Raw genomic sequence first — 22,811 nt, forward strand, 5'->3', positions numbered from 1 at the left:
TGGTTCCATTACCCAGCTATTATAAATTGAGCAGTAATAAATGTGGATGAGCATGTATTTCTAAGGAAATGAGATGATTCCTTCAGATATATGCCTAGGAGTGCTATAGCTGGGTCATAGGGTAGATCAATCTTTAGCTGTTTTAGGAACCTCCACACTGATTTCCACAATGGCTGGACCAGATTGCATTCCCATCAACAGTGTAGAAGGGTTCCTGTTATTCCACATCCCCGCCAAAATTTATGAACATTTGTTTTCATGATGGTGGCCAATCTGACAGGAGTGAGATGGAATCTCAATGTAGTTCTAATCTGCATTTCCCTGATGACTAGTGATGTAGAACATTTTTTTAGATGCTTATATGCCATTCGTATTTCTTCCTTTGAGAATGCTCTATTTAGCTCCATAGCCCATTTTTTTGATTGGCTTGTTTGATTCCTTATTAGTTAACTTTTTGAGTTCTTTGTATATCCTAGATATTAATCCTCTATCAGATATACAGCTGGGGAAGATTTTTTCCCATTCTGTAAGCTGCCTCTTTGCTTTTTTCACTGTGAGCTTTGCAGTGCAAAATCTTTGAAATTTCATGAGGTCCCAGTGATTAATCTGTGGTTTTATTACCTGAGCAATTGGGGTTGTATTCAGAAAGTCTTTGCCAAGACCAATATGTTGAAGGGTTTCCCCTACTTTTTCCTGTAGCAGTTTCAGAGTTTCAGGTCTGATGTTAAGGTCTTTAATCCATTTGGATTTATTTCTTGTGCATGGCGAGAGAGAAGAATCTATTTTCATCCTTCTGTAGATATATATTCAGTTTTCCCAACACCATTTGCTGAAGAGGCTGTCTTTTCTCCAATGAATATTTTTAGCATTTTTATCGAATATCAGGTGGCTATAGTTACTTGGGCTTACATCTGGGTCCTCTATTCTGTTCCACTGATCTACATGTCTGTTTTTGTGCCAGTACCATGCTGTTTTTGTTACTATGGCTCTGTAGTATAGGTTAAAATCAGGTATGGTGATAACACCAGCCTTATTTTTGTTGCTCAGTATTATTTTAGATATTTGAGGTTTTTTGTGATTCCACATGAGTTTTTGGATTGGTTTTTCTATTTCCATGAAGAATACCTTTGGAATTTTGATAGGGATTGCATTAAATGTGTAGTTTGCTTTTGGTAAGATTGCCATTTTCACAATATTGATTCTTCTGATCCAGTAACAAGGGATTTTTCTCCACTTTCTAGTGTCTTCTGCAATTTCTCGCTTGAGTGTTTTAAAGTTCTCATTGTAGAGATTCTTTACTTCCTTGGTTAGGTTTATTCCAAGGTACTATTTTTTTTAATGCAATTGTGAATGGGAGTGATTCTCTGATTTCATCCTCTGTGTGTTTATTGTTAACATATATGAAGGCTACTGGTTTCTGTGTATTTATTTTGTATCTTGCAACATGGCTGTAGGTTTTGATCAGCTCTAACAGTTTGCTAGTAGAGGCTTTAGGGTCCTTTATGTGTAGAATCATGTCATCTGCAAATAATGATAACTTGATCTCTTCCTTTCCAATTTCTATCCGTTTTATGTGTGTCACTTGCCTTATGGCTATGGCTAAGGCTTCCAGAACTATATTAAATAAAACTGGGTACAGTGGACAACCTTGTCTTGTTCCTGATTTTATTGTAAAAGATTCCAGTTTTTCCCCAGTTAGTAATATGTTGGCTATATGCTTGTCATAAATAGCTTTTATTATATTGAGATATGTTCCTTCTATTCCCAGTCTCTGTAGGACGTTTATCATGAAGGGATGTTGGATTTTGTCAAATGCTTTCTCAGCATCTAATGAGATGATAATGTGATTTTTGTCCTTCAACCTATTTATATATTACATTTATAGATTTGCATATATTGAACCAACCCTGCATCTCTGGGATAAATCGTACTTGGTCAGGGTGAATGATCTTTTCGATATACTCTTGTATTCTGTTTACCAATATTTTGTTGAGAATTTTTGCATCTATGTTCATGAGGGAGATTGGTCTGTAATTTTCTTTTTTTGTTCTATCTTTGCCTGGTTTTGGTATCAGGGTGATGCTGGCCTCATAGAAGGAGGTTGGTAGAATTCCTTCTTTTTCTATTCCCTGGAAAAGCTTAAGAAGCAATGGTGTTAGCTCTTCCTTACAGGTCTGATAAAATTCAGCAGTGAATCCACCTGGGGCTGGGCTTTTTTTAGTTAGGAGGTTATTGATAACTGTTTGGATCTCCTTGTTTCTTATAGGTCTATTTAAATGATTAATCTCATTTTGATTTAATTTAGGTAGGTCATATAAATCAAGGAAAGCATCCATTTTTTTCAGATTTTCATACTTTTTGGAGTATATGCTTTTATAGTATGTCCCTATGATTTTTTGAATTTCTCTGGAATCTGTTGTGATGTTACCTTTTTCATCTCTGATTTTATTAATTTGTGTCTCTTCTCTCTTTCTTTTGGTCAGATTTGCTAAGGTTTTATCAATCTTGTTTTCCTTTCTAAAAAGCAACTCTTTGTTTCATTAATTCTTTGGATTGTTTTTGTTTCTACTTCATTAATTTCTGCCCTAATCTTTATTATTTCTTACCATCTACTGATTTTTGGTTTGCCTTGTTCTTCTTTTTCCAAGGCTTTAAGGTAAAGCATTAGGTCATTTACTTGCAACCTTTCTAATTTCTTAATATAAGCACTTAAGGCTATAAATTTACCTCTTAGAACTGTCTTCATTGTATCCCAGAGATTTTGGTATGCTGTGTTCTCATTATCACTTGACTCTATAAATTTTTTGATTTCCTTTGTGATTTCTTCACTGACCCATTCATCATTTAGTAGTGTATTGTTTAGTTTTCATGATTTTGTGTATGCTCTATAGCCTTTCTTGCTACTGAATTATAGTTTAATTCCATTATGGTCAAATAGAATGCAAGGAATTATTTCAGTTTTCCTGAATTTGTTAAGATTTGCTTTGTGTCCTAATATATGGTCTATTTTAGATAATGTTCCATGTGCTGCCAAAACGAATGTTTATTCTACAGCCTTGGGATGAAATGTCCTGTATATATCTGTTAGGTCCATTCCTTATATGACCTCATTTAGTCTAGATGCCTCTCTGTTTATTTTTTCCCAGGATGACCTGTCAATTGATGAGAGTGGGGTGTTAAAGTCACCCACCACCACTGTGTTTGGTGTTGTCTGTGACATTAGTTCTAATAGTGTTTGTTTGATTAATTTGGGAGCCCCCATGTTAGGTGCATATATGTTTAGGATTGTAATGTCCTCTTGTTGGAGTGTGCCCTTAATCAATATAAAGTGACCTTCCTTATCTTTCTTGACCAACGTTGGACTGAAGTCTACCTTGTCAGATATTAGGTTAGCAACCCCTGCTTGTTTTCTAGGCCCATTTTCTTGAAACACCGTTTTCCAACCTTTCACCCTAAGATAATGTCCATCCTTTGTAGAAAGGTGAGTTTCTTGGAGACAACAAATTGTAGAATCCTGCTTTTTTACCCAGTCTGCAAACCTATGTCTTTTGGTTGGGGCATTGAGGCCATTGATATTAAGGGATATTATTGAAAGGTGTGTATTTACGTTTGCCATTTTTTTCTGTGTGGTTCTGGTTCTAACTTTGCTTTCTTGTGTTAACCAGTATTTGAGTATTGCTTGTTTTTTCCAGGTTCCTTATATGAGCGCTTTTCCTTTTCTTCAGCACGGAGGATCCTATCAAGTATTTTCTGTAGAGCTGGTGTTGTCTTCAAATACTCCTTTAACCTGATTTTGTCATAGAATGTCCTTATTTCTCCATCTGTTTGAATGGATAACTTTGCAGGATAAAGTAACCTTGGTTGACAGTTATCTTTTAGAATTTGAAATACATCACTGCAAGCCCTTCTGGCTTTTAAATTTGTGTTGAATAATCTGCTGTAATCTTCATGGGCTTGCCTTTGTAGGTAACTTGATTTTTCTCTCTAGCTGTTTTCAATATTTTATTCCTTGGTTTGTGTGTTTGGTCGTTTGATTATAATATGGCGAGGAGAGGTTCTTTCCAGGTTTTGTCTAGCTGGTGTTCTAAAGGCTTCCTGTATCTGCATTGGCACCTTTTCCCAATTTGGGGGAAGTTTTCTTCTATGATTTTGTTGAGGACACCTACTATGCCTTTGGAGTGGAATTCTTCTCCTTCTAATATGCCCTGAATTCTTATGTTTGATCTTTTCATAGTGTCCTGAATATCTTGAAATTCCCACTCATACTTTTCTGTAAGTTTGTCTTTCTCTTTGTTGGACTGTATTAGATCTGCCACCTGGTCTTCTAGCTTAGATATTCTGTCCTCTCCTTCATCCATTCTACTGGTGAGATTTTCTATAGAGTTTTTATTTCATTAACTGTGTTCTTCATTGCTAGTAATTCTGACTGGTTTTTCTTTATTATTTCTATTTCCTTATTTATGCCATGTATTGCCTTCTTTATTTCATTAAATTGGTGCCCTGCATCTTCTTTGTTTTCTTCTTTGATTCCTTTGATTTCCTCTTTGATTTCTTCTTTGATTCTTTTGATTTGTTCTTTGACTTCTTTGAACATGTTTACAATCATTCTTTTGAAATTGTTCTCAAGAAGTTCCTCTAACTCATTCTCACTGGATGTCATTTCTGATGCATTAATACTTTTAGGTGGATTTATATTGTCTTGCTTTTTAGTGTTTCTTGTGTTATAATGTATATATTTTTGCATCTTGGATTAAGTTAATGCTTGGATATTCTAGTTAGCTGGGTATTCTTAGCTGTATCAATTGATTTGATGTAGGAGCTTAAGGTGTTAAGTATGGCTCTTAAGACTCTCAGAGTATCTATAAAGGTGTTCCTAAGGGTTGAGTTTCTCTGCTATGGGAGTATTCAAATAGGCTGAGTGGAATAAAATACAGGTAGATTCTAAAATTTAACTAAACACTGTACACATTCAATCAAAAACAGCACCAAGTATTTATGCAAGAGTAGTTATTATAACAACCAGATCCTCTATCAACAAAGAAGTTAAGATTTCTGGTCTCTTGAGGGATCCAAGTCAGCTTGTGACCAAGTAATAACCTTACCTGGTGCAATCCCAGTTACCTTTGTGGATGATTTTGGTCTCAGTCAAGTTGCTGGCTGGGTCGTTGGGCTGCTCTTCTGATTTCTCGAGCTGGGCACTGGCTTTTCCTACGGGGCAAACCAAGCCTGGATACTGTGGCCCTGCAGATCGGCACCCATGCTGCTGGAACTGTCACTGCTGCTTTTGAAGCTGCCACTGCTGGATCTGTCCCCACTGCTGCTAAAGCTACCCCTGCTGGGTCTGTCACCTCTGCTGGGTCCACCGCTGCTTCTGCCACCAGTGCTGCTGCCACTGCTGCCACTGTTGGATCCTCTGCTGTGCTGCTGGAGCTGCGACTGCTGCCTCTGAAGCTGCTGCTGCTGGATCTACCACTGCTGCCCTGCCACTACTGGATCTGCTACTGCTGGGGCCGCTGCAGCCAGTGCCAGAGCCGCTGATGTTGCTGCCGGACTCTGCTCCTGCTTGGGTCCTGCTGTCAGCTCAAGGTTGCTTGGCCAGGTCCCGGGACGGCTGCTCTGTTCACTGGAGCTGGGCTCAGTTGGTGGGGAAGGGGAGGGAGCCGCAGCTGCTCTAGTTCTCTCACTGTTCTATGTGTTCTTCTACCTTGTGATTTGCTCCTTCATTGCTCACTGCCGCTCTCCCTTTGTGGTTCTTGAGTTGCAAAGAGCTCTGGTGTGAGTGGAAGCTCCCCACACCTGTCTTTTCCCTCAGCTGGAGCAGAGCCTGGTGGCTTTCTTGTGCTCTGCTGCTGCCATGGTCGGTGGACCTGCCAGGGCTGCTTTTGCCGGCCTGTGTGGGCTCTGCATGCTCTGAATCTCTTATACTTCTCCTCTGCCGTTTTGATTTCCCATACACTTCACTTTTTAGTACAAGTGTGTATTTTGCTGAGTTTTTTTGGTCTTTTCCCCCCCCTAGGCTGCTTTGGCGTGGTACCTAAGCCACCATCTTAAACAGAAGTCTTTTTCTTACATATATACAATACCAACCTATTAAGTACCCTCCTCCCTTCCTTTCTCTTCCCTTTATATCTCTGTTTTAGATTACTGGCCTCTGCTACTAAGTTTTTTCCTTCTCACACAGAAGCCCAATCATCTGTAGCTAGGATCCACATAAGAGAGAGAACATGCAGTGTTTGGCTTTCTGAGACTGGGTTACCTCACATAGTATGATCCTTTCCAGAGCCATCTATTTTCCTGAAAATTTCATAACTTCAGTTTTCTTTACCTCTGTGTAGAACTCCATTGTGCAACTGTGCCATATCTTCATTATCTAGTTGAGGGACATCTAGGCTGGTTCCATTTCCCAGATATTATGAGTTGAGCAGCAATAAACATGGCTGAGCATGTACTTCTAAGGAAATGATTAGGATATATGCCTAGGAGTGCTATAGCCAGGTCATACGGTAGATCAATTTTTAACTGTTTTAGGAACCTCCACACTGATTTCCACAATAGCTAGACCAGATTGCATTCCCACCAACAGATAGAAGGGTTCCTCTTTTTCCCCGTACCCACCAACATTTATGATCATTTGTTTTCATGATGGTGGCCAATCAGACAGGATTGAGATGGAATCTCAATGTAGTTTTAATCTGCATTTCCCTGATGACTAGTGATGTAGAACATTCTTTTAGATGCTTATAGGCCATCCATATCTTCTTTTGAGAACTCTCTATCTCCATAGCCTATTTTTAAATTGGATTATTTGATTTCTTATTATTTAACTTTTTGAATTCTTTGTATATCCTAGATATTAATCCTCTATCAGATATATAGCTGGCAAAGACTTTTTTCCCATTCTGTAGGTTGCCTCTTTGCTTTATTCACAGTGTCCTTTGAAGTACAAAATATTTGTAATTTCATGAGATCCCAGTGATTAATCTGTGGCTTTATTGCTTGAGCAATTAGGGTTATATTCAGAAAGTCTTTGCCAAGACCATATGTTGAAGGGTTTCCCCTACTTTTTCCTTTAGCAGTTTCAGAGTTTCAGGTCTGATGTTAAGTCTGATGTTTGGACTTAATTCTTGCCTATGGAGACAGAGAAGAATCTATTTTCATTCTACACATACTTTAGATATCCAGTTTTCCCAACACCATTTGCTAAAGAGGCTGCCTTTTCTCCAATGAGTACTGTTGGCATTTTTATCAAATATCAGGTGGCTATAGCTACCTGGACTTACATCTGGGTCCTCTATTCTGTTCCATTGACCTACACATCTGCTTTTGTGCCAGTACTATGCTGTTTTTGTTACTATGGCTCTGTATTATAGGTTAAAATCAGGTATGGTGATACCACCAGCCTTATTTTTCTCAGTATTATTTTAGATATTCAAGGTTTTTTGTGATTCCAAATGCATTTTTGGATTGTTTTTTCTATTTCTTTGATGAATGCCAATGGAATTTTGATGGGGATTGCAATAAATGTGTAGATTGCTTTTGGTAAGATTGCCATTTTCACAATATTGATTCTTCTGATCCAGGAACAAGGGATGTTTGTCCATTTCCTAGTGTCTTCTGTAATTTCTCACTTGAGTGTTTTATAGTTTTTATTGTAGAGATCCTTTACTTCCTTGGTTAGGTTTATTACAAGGTACTTTTTTTTTTTTTGATGCAATTGTGAGTGGGAGTGATTCTCTGATTTCATCCTCTGTGTGTTTGTTGTTAGCATATATGAAGGCTAATGATTTCTGTGTATTTATTTTGTATCTTGCTACATGTCTGTAGGTTTTGATCAGCTCTAACAGTTTGCTGGTAGAGTCTTTAGGGTCCTTTATATATAGAATCATGTCATCTGCATAGAATGATAACATGATCTCTTCCTTTCCAATTTGAATCCCTTTTATGTGTGTCTCTTGCCTCATTACTATGGCTAAGACTTCCAAAAGTATATTAAATAAAAGTGGTTACAGTGGACACCCTTGTCTTGTTCCTGATTTTAGTGGAAAAGCTTCCAGTTTTTCCCCATTTAGTAATATGTTGGCTGTAGGCTTGTCATAAATAGCCTTTATTATATTGAGATATGTTCCTTCTATTCCCAGTCTCTGTAGGACTTTTATCATGAAGGGATGTTGGATTTTGTCAAATGCTTTCTCTGCGTCTAATGAGATGATCATGTGATTTTTGTCCTTCAGTCTGTTTATATAAAGTATTGCATTTATCGATTTGCATATGTTTAACCATCTCCATATCTCTGGGATAAAGCCTACTTGGTCAGGGTGAATGATTTTTTGATATATTCTTGTATTCTGTTTGCCAATATTTTGTTGAAAATTTTTGCATCTATTTTCATGAAGGAGAATGGTCTGTAATTTTCTTTTTCGGTTCTATCTTTGTCTGGTTTTGGTACGAGTGTGACACTGGCTTCATAGAAGGAATTTGGTAGGATTCCTTCTTTTTCTGTTTTATGGAAAAGCTTAAGAAGTAATAGTGTTAGTTCTTCCCTGAGAGGTTGGTAAATTTCAGCAGTGAATCCATCTGGGTGTGGGCTTTCTTTACTTGGGAGATTTTTGATAACTGCTTGGATCTCTTGTTTGTAATGGGTCTATTTAAGTGATTAATCTCATCTTGATTTAATTTAGGAAGGTCACATCAATCAAAGAAATCATCCATTTCTTTTAGATTTTCATACTTTGTGGAATATATGCTCTTATAGTATGTCGCTATGATTTTTTGAATTTTTCTGGTATTTGTTGTGATGGTACCTTTATAAATTCTAATTTTATTAATTTCTGTCTCTTCTCTCTGTCTTTTGGTCAGATTTGCTAAGAGTTTATCAGTTTATCATCTTGTTTATCCTTTCAAAGAACCAACTCTTTGTTTCATTGATTCTTTGGATTTTTTGTTTGTTTGTTTGGTTTCTATTTCATTAATTTCTGCTCTAATCTTTATTATTTCTTCCTGTCTACTGATTTTTGGTTTGCCCTGTTTTTCTTTTTCCAAGGCTTTAAAGCAAAGTATTAGGTAATTTCCTTGTGACCTTTCTAATTTCTTAACATAGGCACTTAAACTATAAATTTACCTCTTAGAACTGCCTTCATTGTGTCCCAGAGATTTTGGTGTGCTGTGTTCTCATTATCACTTGACTCTATAATTTTTTTGATTTCCTTCTTGATGTCTTCATTGACCCATTCATCATTTCGTAGTGTATTGTTTAATTTCCGTGATTTTGTTTATGCTCTATAGCATTTCTTGCTATTGATTAGTAGTTTGATTCCATTGTGGTCAGATAGAATGCAAGTAATTATTTCAGTTTTCCTGTATTTGTTAAAATTTGCTTTGTGTCCTAATATATGGTCTATTTTAGAGAATGTTCCATGTGCTGCTGAAAAGAACGTACATTCTGCATCATTTGGATACCTGTTAGGTCCATTCCTTCTATGACCTCATTTAGTCCAGTGGCCTCTCTGTTTATTTTTTCTCAGAATGACCTGCCATTTGATGAGAGTGGGGTGTTGAAGTCATCCACCACCACTGTGTTTGGTGCTATCTGTGACCTTAGTTCTAATAGCTTTTGCTTGATGAATATGGGGGCCCCCATGTTAGGTCCATACATGTTTAGGATTATAATGTCCTCCTGTTGGAGGGTGCCTTTAATCAATATAAAGTAACCTTCCTTATCTTTCTTAACTAATGTTGGACTGAAGTCCACCTTGTCAGATATTAGGATAGCAACCCCTGCTTGTTTTCTAGGTCCATTTGCTTGAAACACGTTTTCCAACCTTTAACCTTAAGATAGTTTCCATCCTTTGTAGAAAGGTGAGTTTCTTGGAGACAACAAATTGAAGGATCCTGCTTTTTAAACCAGCCTGCAAACCTATGGCTTTTGGTTGAGGCATTGAGGATGTTGATATTAAAAGATACTACTGAAAGGTGTGTATTCATTTTTGCCATTTTTTTTTGTAGTTCTTCCAGTTTGACCTTTGTTCTCTTGTGTTAACTAATATTTGAGTATTGTTTGTTTTTCCCCTGGTTCCTTATATGTGTGCTTTTCATTTCCTTCAGCATGCAGGATTCTTTCAAGTATTTTCTGTAGAGCTGGTTTTGGCTTGCTTGTGTCATGAAAGCAGAAATATTTATTAAGTTGAAAATTATCTCTTTAAAATACTATAAAGAGGGCTGCAGAGATCGTTGTGAGGTTAAGGCATTTGCTTTCAAAGCCAAAGGATCCTAGTTTGATTCTCTAAGACCCACATAAGCCAGATGCACAAGGGGGCACATGCATCTGGAGTTTCTTTGCAGTGGCTGGAGGCCCTGGCATGCCCATTTTCTCCCTTTCTCTTTCTCTCTCTTTGCCTCTTTCTCTCTCTCAAATAAATAAAATATATTTTTTAAAATACTACAAATTAAAAAGACCTAGTTTTAATTCCAGCTCTGACATGTTAATTCAATTAACAATTCTGATTGGTTTTTTTATTCTACTTCATAGTCTATATATTGGACATGATTTATATACAGTAGATGGGTATTCAGTGAGTGCATCCTGAAAGGTTAAATCAAAGATATTGCCTATAACCTATAGCCAGATATTAAAAAAGAATACTTCACCATCAACTGTTTAAATTTGTATGCGAATTAAGAAGTCAGTAGTAGAGGTCAGGAAGCTAGAATGTGGCTAGGAAGGAGGGTAGAGAGGAGAGGCCTTAATGGTAATGTAAAGTAGTTATGTAAGTAGAGATGAAGAGTACTGAGGGGGAATGGTTGAAGAGGAGAGGATGGAGAAGTGTGGGAAGAGGGTTAATCAAAATTTAAGATGTTATGAATTAGGTACATGGAAACCTACTTCTTTTCTAGCTAATATTATATTATGTGTATATGTGTAGATAGTAAGAGTGTTTGGAGAGACAGTGAAACTATAACACCTATCTTCAATTTATACAGATTGTTCAAGAAAAATATCAACACCTCTGAAGTTCATCGTCCTTTAAACATTGTTCTGTCTGTTTCACAGGTCTCCCGTTATGGCTGGAGGTCTCTTTGCTGTGGATAGAAAATGGTTTTGGGAATTGGGTGGCTATGATCCAGGTTTAGAAATCTGGGGAGGAGAACAGTATGAAATCTCTTTCAAGGTAAGCCACCAATCTCCTTCACATACTGTCTATATGATTTGGACCATTCTGATAAGATGTCATCACTGCTTTGTGGATCTATGTTGTAAGCTAAATCAACACTTCCCAAGTAAGCTTCTGGATGAGAGAAGCTACTTTCTTCTGATGATTCAGTAAGATATTGCTGTATGATATGCCAATGAAAATCATTTGGATCCTGTTTGGAGGCAGGTAAGGAAGTGTGTCAACAAACCCACTGTTCTACCAACAAGTACATTTATCCTAAAGCAGCTGGAATGTACACTTAAAGACAGAACTGAAATGAATTCAGAAATGTGGTTACTTGGGTTTTTGCCTTTCATAATTACTTAAGAAGGATCAGTTTAAATATTTTATTTTTATTTATTTATTTGATAGAGCGAGGGGGGAGAAAGAGAGAGAAAGAGAGAGAAAGAGAATGGGTGTGCCGGGGCCTGCAGCCACTGCAAAAGAACTCCAGATGCATGTGCCCCTGGTACATCTGGCTAATGTGGGCCCTGGGGAATTGAACCTGGATCCTTTGACTTTGCAAGCAAGTACCTTAATTGCTAAGCCATCCCTCCAGCCCAAGAAGGAGCAGTTTAGATATTTTTATGTGTGGGTGGAGGAGACATGTGACACTCACTGCAAGCCTGTGGAGGTCAGAGGACATCAAGCTGTCTATGCTCCACCTTCTTTGAAACAGGGTCTCTTGCTACTTTTAACTGTTAGACTGAAAAAGAACATCAAACTAGCTGGCCCCTGAGCTAGACTCTCCTGGCTCCACCTCTTCTTGCCATAGGCACTTTGGGATCAGAGATACATGTGCCACTTGCATCCCTCTTCATACAAGAGCTAGGGCATTGAACCCAAGCTAGTAGGCTTTATAAGCAAGTGCTTTTATCTGCTAAGCAATCTCCCTAGACCAACAGTATAGATTTTGATCATGACCAATTATCCCAAAATTCAAAAAATTGTTAAGTAAACTCAAATTATAAATGATAAATTCAAGCTTCTTATCATTGAAATGTCCAGTGAAAGAGGGTTTTGTGTGTGTGTTGTCTTGAGACAGGATTTCACACTGTAGCTCATGCTGTCCTAGAACTATGAAGCCTACACTGGCCTCAACCTCATGACACTCTCCCTGCCTCTGCCTCCCAAGTACTAGAATTTCAAATGTTAACCACCATGCCTGGCTATGAGTAAGTTTTATTTAACCTCTTTTTTTGTTTTTTTGCCTGAAATTGCACAAGCCTCTGACTGGTTTATCAATTCTCGATATGCTATGCTCTATTATATACCTATATACATGTACACATATGTTTATTTATGATATTCATGATAGCATCAAACTAGAACATGTGAGCACAGAAAACAAATTGGGTAAAAGGTCATACTCAAAACTGCCAATATCTTTTTCAAAAGCAAGCAATCTTACAACCCCCCTTCCTTTTATCTCTGTCACTATCTATATAGAAGCAAAGATTGATTCTTGTAACATTGTTATACAAAAATCTCTTACTAGTCAAGGCAACTTTTGCTGATCACTTCCATTATAAAATCCCACCAGTTCTTGCTAAAGAAAAGAAATGCACTCTAAATATAAAAAAGTCAAACATAATAATCCAGCTATAATTTTTGAATTTATAAGAAGCAAGAGTGAAACTGATTTTTATTAAAATAGATATGTTCTCTTTTCCTCAAAAGGTCATAGAATAAGTACTCTCAAAGGAAAGTAGGAGGGGTGATTGCAAGCTTTAGGACATCTAGAATTTTCCTTGTGACAATGCTGGCAATTATCTTGAAAACATCATTTATCAGATTAGTACATTTTTTACCCATTCAAACATACATTTTATATCTAAGATACATTTCTACATGTTTGTAGATGTGCAATTTTGAACTTTTGAGGTCACCAAATGTCTGTGAGTTCCTCTGTTAGAGTAGTCAACATACATCTTGTCCTGGTGGATATAAAAGAAATCAGAGCTAGGTGTGGTGGCACACACCTTTAATCCCAGGAGGCAGAGGTAAGACTGTCATGAGTTTGAGGCCACCCTGAGACTACATAGTAAATTCCAGGCAAGCCTGAGCTACAGTGAAACCCTATCTCAAAAAACCAAAAAAAAAAAGATGACATCAGGCATGCATACATTTACTTGTGGCATAGACAAGATGCCAAACTGAATGCTTTTGTTATTAGTTCATTTTAAATCATAGCACACATAAAAGATATGCATCATCATTCCATTTTAGAGATAAACTGAAGTCTGAAGATTTTTAGATGACATTATTAAGTTTTAAAAATTAAGTAAATTACTTAGTATCATAGGGATTAAAATGTTCTACTTCTGTTAATTTCAGAGACTGAGGAAATATGAAGAGAGGTAACATCAAAAGCATATCAACCCATACCATCCTGTGAAACTTTTGGCACTCTTCTAATGAGTTATTGTCCACATTGAAAACTTCTTACTGATTCTGGAAAAATACTATTATTTATCAAATATTAAACAGATGGGCATAGTGGCACACACCTTTAATCCCAACACACAGGAGGCAGAGGTAGGAAGGTCACCATGTGTTCAAGGCCACCCTGAGACTGCATAGTGGATTCCAGGTCAGCCTGGACTAAAGTGACACTGACCCTATTTCAATATATATATATACACACATATATATACATACATATATATATATACATACATATATGTATACATATATATATACATACATATATATATATACATATATGTATACATATATATATACATATATACATATATATATATATATAGTATAGTATAGATATTACTTGTCTGTAAAGCTAACATTAATATCAACACCTTCAAGTGGACAAACAGAACATTCCATTTGATCATAACCTGAGCAAAATCACTTCATTGTTCTTTTGTAATATGAAATAATTGAGAAATAATTTTTACTATTCACAACTCAAGACATTTTTCTCTAAGTTCTCCTCATTTGTGAATTCTTGAAGTCTAAAATGTTAACAAAATTTCTAATAAGCAAGAGATACTAGATATTATATTGATAATGTGAATCCGACAAGGATTCAGGACATACACTTGCCTTATAAATTGCAAAGACTTTGTTTTTAAGCAAACAGAAGTATTTCCCTTCAGTGTCTCTTGTACCTATTGCATCCCTTCTGGGTGATGGAGATTTTATTACCTCATTTCCTATTTTTCAGTTCCTTGTCATCCTGAAGGATATAATTGGAATGAGGCCCTGCTGCATTTGTCTAAAAACCATGGCAACAGCACTGGAAGTCAGGACTGAGTTGCCCCAGGTTGTTTGGTTAGAATGACAGATTCTTTGGTGACAGTTAATGTCTTAACAGGGTCTCATTTCAGACATATTCCTTCAATCACCTCACTGCTTTTTCTGACCTTGAGGTTCCTGTCCCTTCCTGGTAGTATTTGAAACACCAGGTAGTTGGGATCCTGGATAGAATTTGTAATGAAACAAGAAGAATGTGTGTGAGAGGAAACAAAAGCCTTGTACACAAATAGCTCTCTTTACTGACAAGAAAATAAAAGGGAAAAAAATCAAGCAACTCCATTCTTGTACATATCCTGTAACCTGTGATTAATATTGGTATTAATACAGAGTAAAGCACTATTGGGTTCTAACTCATCAGTGCTTAAGCTTTGGGAAAGTGCTGTGGATGACAGTTTGCTAGTGTATTTCACACTGCAATGCAGAAATTATTTTGTCTACAGGTTAAATGTTATATTTTAAAATACTTTTTAGATGATCATTATCAAGACTCTTTGCTTTCTATTTACTCTTCAAGCAATTTCATAAAAGTTTTGGCAGAAAATATTTGTGGAAAATTCTGTTTCACATGAAGCACTGATGACAAACTTTTTGAACAAACAGTATTCTATTAAGAGAGCTCTTTAATTCTCTTTCTTTCTAAATATCTTTCCTTCATTGTTCTATAAAAATACAACTCTGTTAGATGAGCAAATGTCTATGCTGTAATCTAAAATTCAGACAGTATATTTTAAGTGTTAACGAAGAAAAAGAGCTCACTCAAGAACAATCTGCCTACATTGTGTTCAATCTTCACATCTCTCAGCAGGAATCTGGACTCCTGGGTGGCCCACCATCACCCAGCTGTCTTCTAAACATTGTTAGGTTAGCTGCCTACCAGAGAATGGAAGACAACATGTTGTCAACCAGCATTCAACCAGCTTTTATTGACCATCTTATTTATCCTAGGAGGGAGTTTTGGTAGGAGAGTAGAACAGAGAGAGAGGCATCGAGATGAGCTTATGAAAAAGATACAGTTAACGAAAGGACTGAAACCCTCCCCCACCCAAAGCTGGCATGTAACAGACCATGAATGTAAAAAAAAAAAAAAATGTATGCTACACAAGCACCTCAGTCTGCCTAAGAAAGACACTATTGAGCCTTTAACTTTCCCCAGCCCAAGCTCACTTCTGCCCTCCGAATTGCTTTCTTCAATAAACCATCTCTGCTCCTACCAATAATAGTAGTAACTTCTCCTCAGCATTGGCCCAGCTATTCAATTTTTAGTTGCAACTAGAAATGATGAGGAACAAAAACAGACTGCACGGTCCTGCATAGAAGACAGTCCACATGTTTACATGTTGCCTATATCTTACGTTAATGAAATAACATGGAAACCACCACCAGTCTGATTCTTCAATGGATATTTTATGTCTACTCAGCAAAGACAGCATTTCAAAAGTACAATCCTTTGATTGTAGAAAATGTCTCTCAGAAAATAAAAGCAGGCCATGAGACAAGTTAGGCACCCATGAGAGACTTAGAAAGAATCCCAGAAACTCTATATATTGGAGTCTCTAACATAAGCCATGAGGCCTGTGTGTAAGCCCCACAGCCTACCTTAAAAGTATGCTTACTGGACTCATAACATCCTAGGTAAGATATGCTATGTACTGTAATCCCCCATGTGGGGACCTTATGATACAGGCATTTAAGGAAATTCATTAGTTCATCCATCAGACATATGTTTTTATTATAATGCTCTAACTCTTCATTCAATGTTCTAATTCTTCATTCTTTGGAGATCCAAATGCAAATTTCAGAGACATATGCACAGGAAGAAGCTTGTGGTATTCTAACACATGCCAGGAGAATTAATTCTCCACAGTTTCTTGTCTTCAGTGCTGTTTGAGATGTATTTTATTCCCATCTTCCAAGCAATAATTCAGAACACATTCAATAGCCTCCCTGTTAGCCTCTCTCCCTTTCATCTTTCTCCTTTCTTAATTTATTCAATAGTTCATTAATTTTCCCTTACTTGGTTTCTTTTCCCTTCTAAAAGTTCACAAGTGCTCCAAATTACCACAGAAATATAATGAACATATTGAACTATAAACCACAAAATTTTTCACCAGTCATCAGCAACTCTTAACTGCTGCAAAGTACACAGCACCCAGCTAATCTGGTGTATTCCTCTACTTCCCTGAGAATAAACTCAGACTTCCATCTCTGGGATTAGTTATTTCAGAGGTTTTAACTAAGCCATCAACTAGGTGTTCTTCCCAAGAAAGTTTTCTTTTTCTACAAATATTAATCATCTTCATTCTCTATTGTGTCCACAAACTAAGCAGGCTAGAATAGGAAGATGGAGGAATTCCAGCAGAAGCTCTTGGATCAAGTACAATTGAGATGTGCATCTCACCTATTCAGCATAGACATTGCTTAAGTAGAATAGCATAAAATCTGCATTAAGAGCTGGGGTGGTAGCACAGCGTTAAAGATGCTTGTTTACAAAACCAGACAGCCCTAGTTTGACTCCTCAGTATCCACATAAGCCAGATGCACAAAATGGCACATGCATCTGCAGTTTATTTACAGTGGCAAGAGGCCCTGGGACATCCAAGGTATGTGTGTATCTTTCTCTCTCTTTCCTTGAACACCAGTAAAAATATTTTAACCACATTAATAAATCCCTCTAAAATAAAGCACATAAATGTACATTATTTTTCCTCACCAATCTTCTGATGGAAGGGAAGCCAAAGCATTTCCTCCTCAGTTTTTTTTTCTTTTTTTTTTTTTTTTTTCAGTATTGTACTCAGTGAATACAGTCAAGCTGGTAACATTTTTAGCCTCCTCCCTATCTTCCCCCCTACACAGGGGCCCTTGTGATTTAGATGTTCCCTCTAAGGGCCTGGTGAAGGTTCAACCATTTAGTCTGTCTTTTAGGATGTAGAGGTTTATGTTCAAGTCCAGTCTTGTAACTCCCACCCCCTCTCTTTCCCTCCCCTTTCTGCCTACCCACCCTATTGTCTGGTCCTTGAGTGCTTGCTAATTATGTTGGCATCTCGAGTAGATTCAGGTTAGGAGCTGAAGATGAGTGACACTCTGCAGCGATTATCTTTCTGTGATTGGATGAGTTCATTGAGAATGATCTGTTCCAGGTTTTACAATTTTTCTTCAAATTTCATTGTGTTATTTTTCCTTACTGCTGTGTAGAATTATATCATGTAGATATACCACATCGAAGTTATCCATTCATCTAATGATGGAATTCTGGGTTGATTCCAGCGTTTAGCTATTACAAATTGAGAAGCTATAAACATGGTTGAGCAAATGTCTCTGAATTGAGGTTTGAAGTTTTTAGGGTACATGCCCAGTAAGGGGAAAACTGGGTCTGTTGGTAACTCTATAGTCAGCATTTTTAGGAGTCTCCATATTACTTTCCAAAGTGGTTGTACCTTCTTACATTCCCACCAACAGTGGATGAGGGTTCCTATTTCTCCACATCCTTGCCAGCATTTATTTTCACTTGATTTTTTTAGTGTTTGCTATCCTTACTGGGGTAAGGTAGAATCTCATAGTTGTTTTAATTTCCATTTATCTGACAATTAGGGATGATGAACATTTTATGAAGTGTATGCTTGCTGTTTGTATTTCTTCCTCTGCTAACTGCTTGTCCAGTTATTGGCCCCATTTTGTGATTGGATTGTTTGACTTTTTATTGTTTAGACTTTTGAGTTCTTTGTAGATTCTAGAGATTAGGCTTCTATCAGGTGGATATTCAGCAAATATTTTCTCCCATTCTGTGGGTAATCTATTGGCTCTGCTTATTATATATTTGTCTGTGAAGAAACATTTTAGCTTCATGTGATCCCATTGGTTGAGTGACTTTAAGATCCTGTGTTACTGAGGTTTTGTTCAGGAAGTCTTTTTCTATTACTATATCATGGAAAGCTCCTCCTATATTTTCTCACAGTAGTAGCCAAGTTTCTGGTCTTATATTGAGGTCTTTGATCCATTTGGCTTTGATTGTTGTGCATGGCTAGATGCATGGATCAAGTTTCAATTTCCTACATATGGTTATCCAGTTGGTCCAATACCATTTGTTGAGGATGCTGTCTTTTTTCCAGGTTATATTGCTGGGGCCTTTGTCAAATATCAAGCAGCTATAGTTACTTGACCCAAAGTCCAGGTCTTTGATTCTATTCCATTAGTCTATGTTCCTGTTTGTATGGCAATGCCATGCTGTTTTTTATTCATATGCCCTTGTAATATAGCCTTAGATCATGTATGGTGATGCCACCTAAGGTGTTTCTTTTGATGAGGATATACCTGGATATCGGAGGCCTTCTGCCTTTCTATACGAATTTTTAGATCATTTTTTTCTATCTCTGTGAAGAACAATGTTGGGATTTTGATTGGAAATTTATTAAATATGCATATTGCCTTTGGTAGTATTGCCATTTTTACAATGTTAATTCTTCCTATCCAGGAGCATGGGAGGTCTTTACATTTTTCTCAAGTCCTCCTCAATTTCTTTTTTGAGTGTTTTTATGTTTTCACTTCCTTGGTTAATGTTCTTCCAAGGTATTTTCTTTGTTGCTATTGAAAATGGGACAATGTCACTTATTTCTTTCTCTGTATCTTTCTCATTTGCATATAGAAAGGAAACTGATTTTGTATCCTGGTACTTTGTTGAAGGACTTAATCACCTTCAAGAATTTTGGAATGGAGGCTCTTGGGTCTCTTACATATGGAATCATGTCATCTGCGAATAGATCTAACTTAACTTCTTCCTTTCCAAATTGTATCCCTTTATTTCTTTCTCCTGTTTTATTGCTTGAGCTAGGACTTCCCGTACTATATTGAAGAGCAGAGGTGAGATTGTACAACACTGTCTTGTTCCTGATCTCAATGGGAATTCCTTCAGTATCTCTCCATTAAGTATTATTTGGGCTTTAGGAGCTTTATATATATACCCTTTTATTATGTTAAGATATAAACTGACCATGCTGATATTTGATCATGAAGTGATGTTGTATTTTGTCAAAGGCCTTTTCTGCATCTAACAAAATGATCATGTGTTTTTTGTGTTTAACCTTGTTTATGTGGTACATTACATTGACAGATTTCCATACATTGAAATACCCCGGAGTTTGTCCACTACCCATTTATTGTTTAAAAGTGAGCTGTTCAGGGATGGACAGCTGGTGTAGCAGTTAAGGCATATGTGTACAGAGCCAACGGACCCAGGTTTGATTCCCCAGGATCCACGTAAGCCAGATGTACAAGGGGCACATGCATCTGGGGTTGGTTTGCAGTGGTTAGAGTCCCTAGCATGCCCATTCTCTCTCTATCTGCTTCTCTTCTCTCTATCTCTCCCTGCTTGCAAATAAATAAATAATTCTTTTTAAGTGAGCTGTTCAGTTTCCAGGGGCCAGTGGGCTTCTTGGTGGGTCTTTTGTTGTTAATTTCTATCAATATAGCATTGTGATCTGATATCATTCAGGGAATTATGTCAATCTTCCTAAATATATGGAGGCAGGCTTTGTGACCCAGTATTTGATCTATTTTAGAGAAGGTTCCATGTGCTGCTGAGAAGGATGTGTAGTCTGTGGATTAGGGGTGGAATGTTCTATAGATATCCATTAGGTCTAAATGTTCTTTGGTTTTGTTGAGCTCTCTCACTTCCCTGTTGAGTTTCTGTTTGGATGACCTATCTATTGCTGATAACGGTGTATTGAAGTCCCCAACTATAATGGTGTTGGTAGTTATTTCTCTTTTATTGTTGAGTAAGTTTTGTTTTATGAATTGTGATACACCTATGTTTGATGCATAAATATTGATGATTGTGATACCCTCTTGGTGGATCATTCCCTTGATAAGTAGGAAATGGCCTTCTTTTTCTTTTCGATTATTTTGGTTTGAAGTCTATTTTATCTGATATTAGTATAGCTATACCTGCTTGTTTCTTATTCCTATTTGCTTGGAATATCGTAATCCACCCTTTCACCCTTAAGAGATGTCTGTCTGTAGTGGTGAGATGGGTTTCTTGAAGACAACAGATTGAAGGGTATAATTTTCTGATCCACCCTATTAGCTGTGTCTCTTGATAGGTGAATTAAGGCCATTTATATTTAGTGTGATGACTGTGAGGTTTGATTTGATCCCGGCCATATTGTGTTGGTTTATGTAGTTTGTAGTTTTCATGGACCTTGAAGTTTTTTGTGCCTTCTTTGAGTCTCATTATTGTGATCTGCTTCTTGTAGGCACTTGAGGTTGATTATTTGATTCTTCTGTGTGTAGAATTTCCTGAAATACTCGCTGTAGGTTTGGTTTACTGTTCATATAATTGTAAAGCTGAGTTTTGTCATGGAAAGTTTTTCTTTCACCTCTATTATGAGCAATACTTGTGCTGGGTAGAGTAGTTTGGGGTGAAAGCCATAGGTTCTTAGGGTTTTCATTATTTCATTCTAGGCCCTTTTGGCTTTCAGTGTTTCCATTGAGTAGTCTGAAGTAAATCTGGTGGGGTTACCTTTATATGTGATACGCTGTTTTTCCCTAGCTGCTTTTAGGATCTTCTCTTTGTTGTCAATGCTTAGAGTCTTAATAACAAAAGTCTTGGATTCCTCCTTTGGTCCAATCTGGAGTTCTGTTAGCTTCTTGTATCTTGATGGGCCTTTCTTTTGAGAGAGTGGGAAAGTTTTCTTCAATAATTTTGTTAAATAAGTTCTCCATGCCTTTGATCTGAATTTCTTCACTTCTGGTATTCCCATGATCTGAATGTTAAGATGTTTAAGGGTATCCCACAATTCCCTCATGTTCTCTTCACAGAAATTTTTCAATTTATTGACATGTTTGAACTCTCAAACTGTTTATTCCATCTTGTCTTCCAGATCTGAGTTTCTATCCTCTACATGGCTGACTCTATTCTTGATAGCTTCTAAAGAGTTTTGGGCTTGTTCAATTAGATTTTCTATTACTCTTCTATGTATGGTTTCCCTCCCTCTTTTAAGTTCCCTTTTCATATCATTTTCTGATTTTCTTGATGCTTCTTGGAATTCATCCTTGCATTTCTTCATGTCTTCATTTAGCATAGCTAGCTGGTTTTTTTAGGTCCACTTTTTTTTTTTTCCACTCTCCTTCATATCCTTTAACTGTCTTTGGACCCCTTCCATTTTCTTATCTATTAGGTCTAGTCTAGTGATGGCAGCATCCCCATGATTATCAGTCCTTTGTTGCTTTTCTGCAAGTTCTACCAGTAGCTTGGCCAGGGTTACATTGCTCATAGCTTCATTTTGGGTTCTGATTCTATGCTTTGATTAGAGACTTGCCTTTGATTTGTCATGTTATTCCTTTTGTGATGTGGCCTGCCCATTACAGTGTAGGGGTTGGCAGAGTGGGACTGTAGTCTCCATACTCGGGGGAAGTGGTGCTGTTTACAGGGGCAGGGAGGATGGCGTGGGTGGAGCACTTCTGAGGTCACCTTGGGGCAGGGCAGAGCAGAAGGGGTTCTTTAGTCCACTGGGGGCAGAGTGGGTCTGAGATCATGTGGGGGTGGAGCAGAGCAGAGGGTATCTGAGGTCATGCAGGGGCAGGATGGGATGGAGCAGAGTGGGTCTGAGGTTGAGCGGGTGGTGGGGGTGGGGGGAATCCAGGCAATTGCCTATGTGCAGCAGTGCAGGTGGAACTATGCTGGCCTGGGTCCCCTTGCCTGCAGTTAGTGCAGAAGTATCATGAAGCTGAGAATATGTCTAGGATGGCTGCTTGGGGGAACTGGGGAACTGGTGGGCTTCCTGAGAACATGGGAATCAGCCAATTCCCTTTTTAGTCCCTCCATGCCCTCCAAGTGGCAGTCTATTAGAGACTGCTCTCCCCTAAAAGACCCAGTGAACCCTTAATGTCTTGCTTTCCTTCCCTAGGAATTGAGGTGCAGTTAGGCAGTTGCCATGTTGACCAGAAGTCCTGAGTTTTTGCTCAGTAATTGAGGTGGAACTACAGGCACACTAACCACACTCGTATTGTATTCTATGAAATTTCCAGTTGTGGTTCTTTTAAGTCAAGATGTTGAAACTATCTATTTCATGAATAGAATTTTCTGGGATATTTTATTTACTTGTTTTTGTTCATTATTTCCATCAATCTTTTATTATTACCTTGCCCACATCTAATTTGACAGCAAGTTTTTTTCAACCTCTCAGTCCATATAAACTTTTCTAATTAGTTTTGATAAGAACAACTCTGTCTTTTCCTAAATGCATCTCATTATTTTAAGTGATAACTGCATACATAATTAAAATTTAAAACTAGTATAATCACATTTGGGAACAAAATGCACTGTATTGAGGTAAGCATGTGTTAACTATT

General features: G+C 37.4%; 1 protein-coding gene across 2 annotated transcripts in view; it reads left to right on the forward strand.

Moving 5' to 3' along the window:
* The window catches only part of Galntl6 (polypeptide N-acetylgalactosaminyltransferase like 6), a 1,388,055-nt gene that overhangs the window by 1,209,888 nt on the left and 155,356 nt on the right, over window positions 1–22,811 (forward strand). For both annotated transcript variants that reach the window (XM_004657138.2, XM_045142386.1), the window contains exon 8: window positions 11,048–11,165. In XM_004657138.2, the coding sequence (XP_004657195.1) occupies window positions 11,048–11,165 (118 nt within the window). The remainder of the gene's footprint in view (window positions 1–11,047; window positions 11,166–22,811) is intronic.

This window comes from Jaculus jaculus, chromosome 1 (assembly GCF_020740685.1).
Source record: "Jaculus jaculus isolate mJacJac1 chromosome 1, mJacJac1.mat.Y.cur, whole genome shotgun sequence".
Lineage (NCBI taxonomy): Eukaryota > Metazoa > Chordata > Mammalia > Rodentia > Dipodidae > Jaculus > Jaculus jaculus.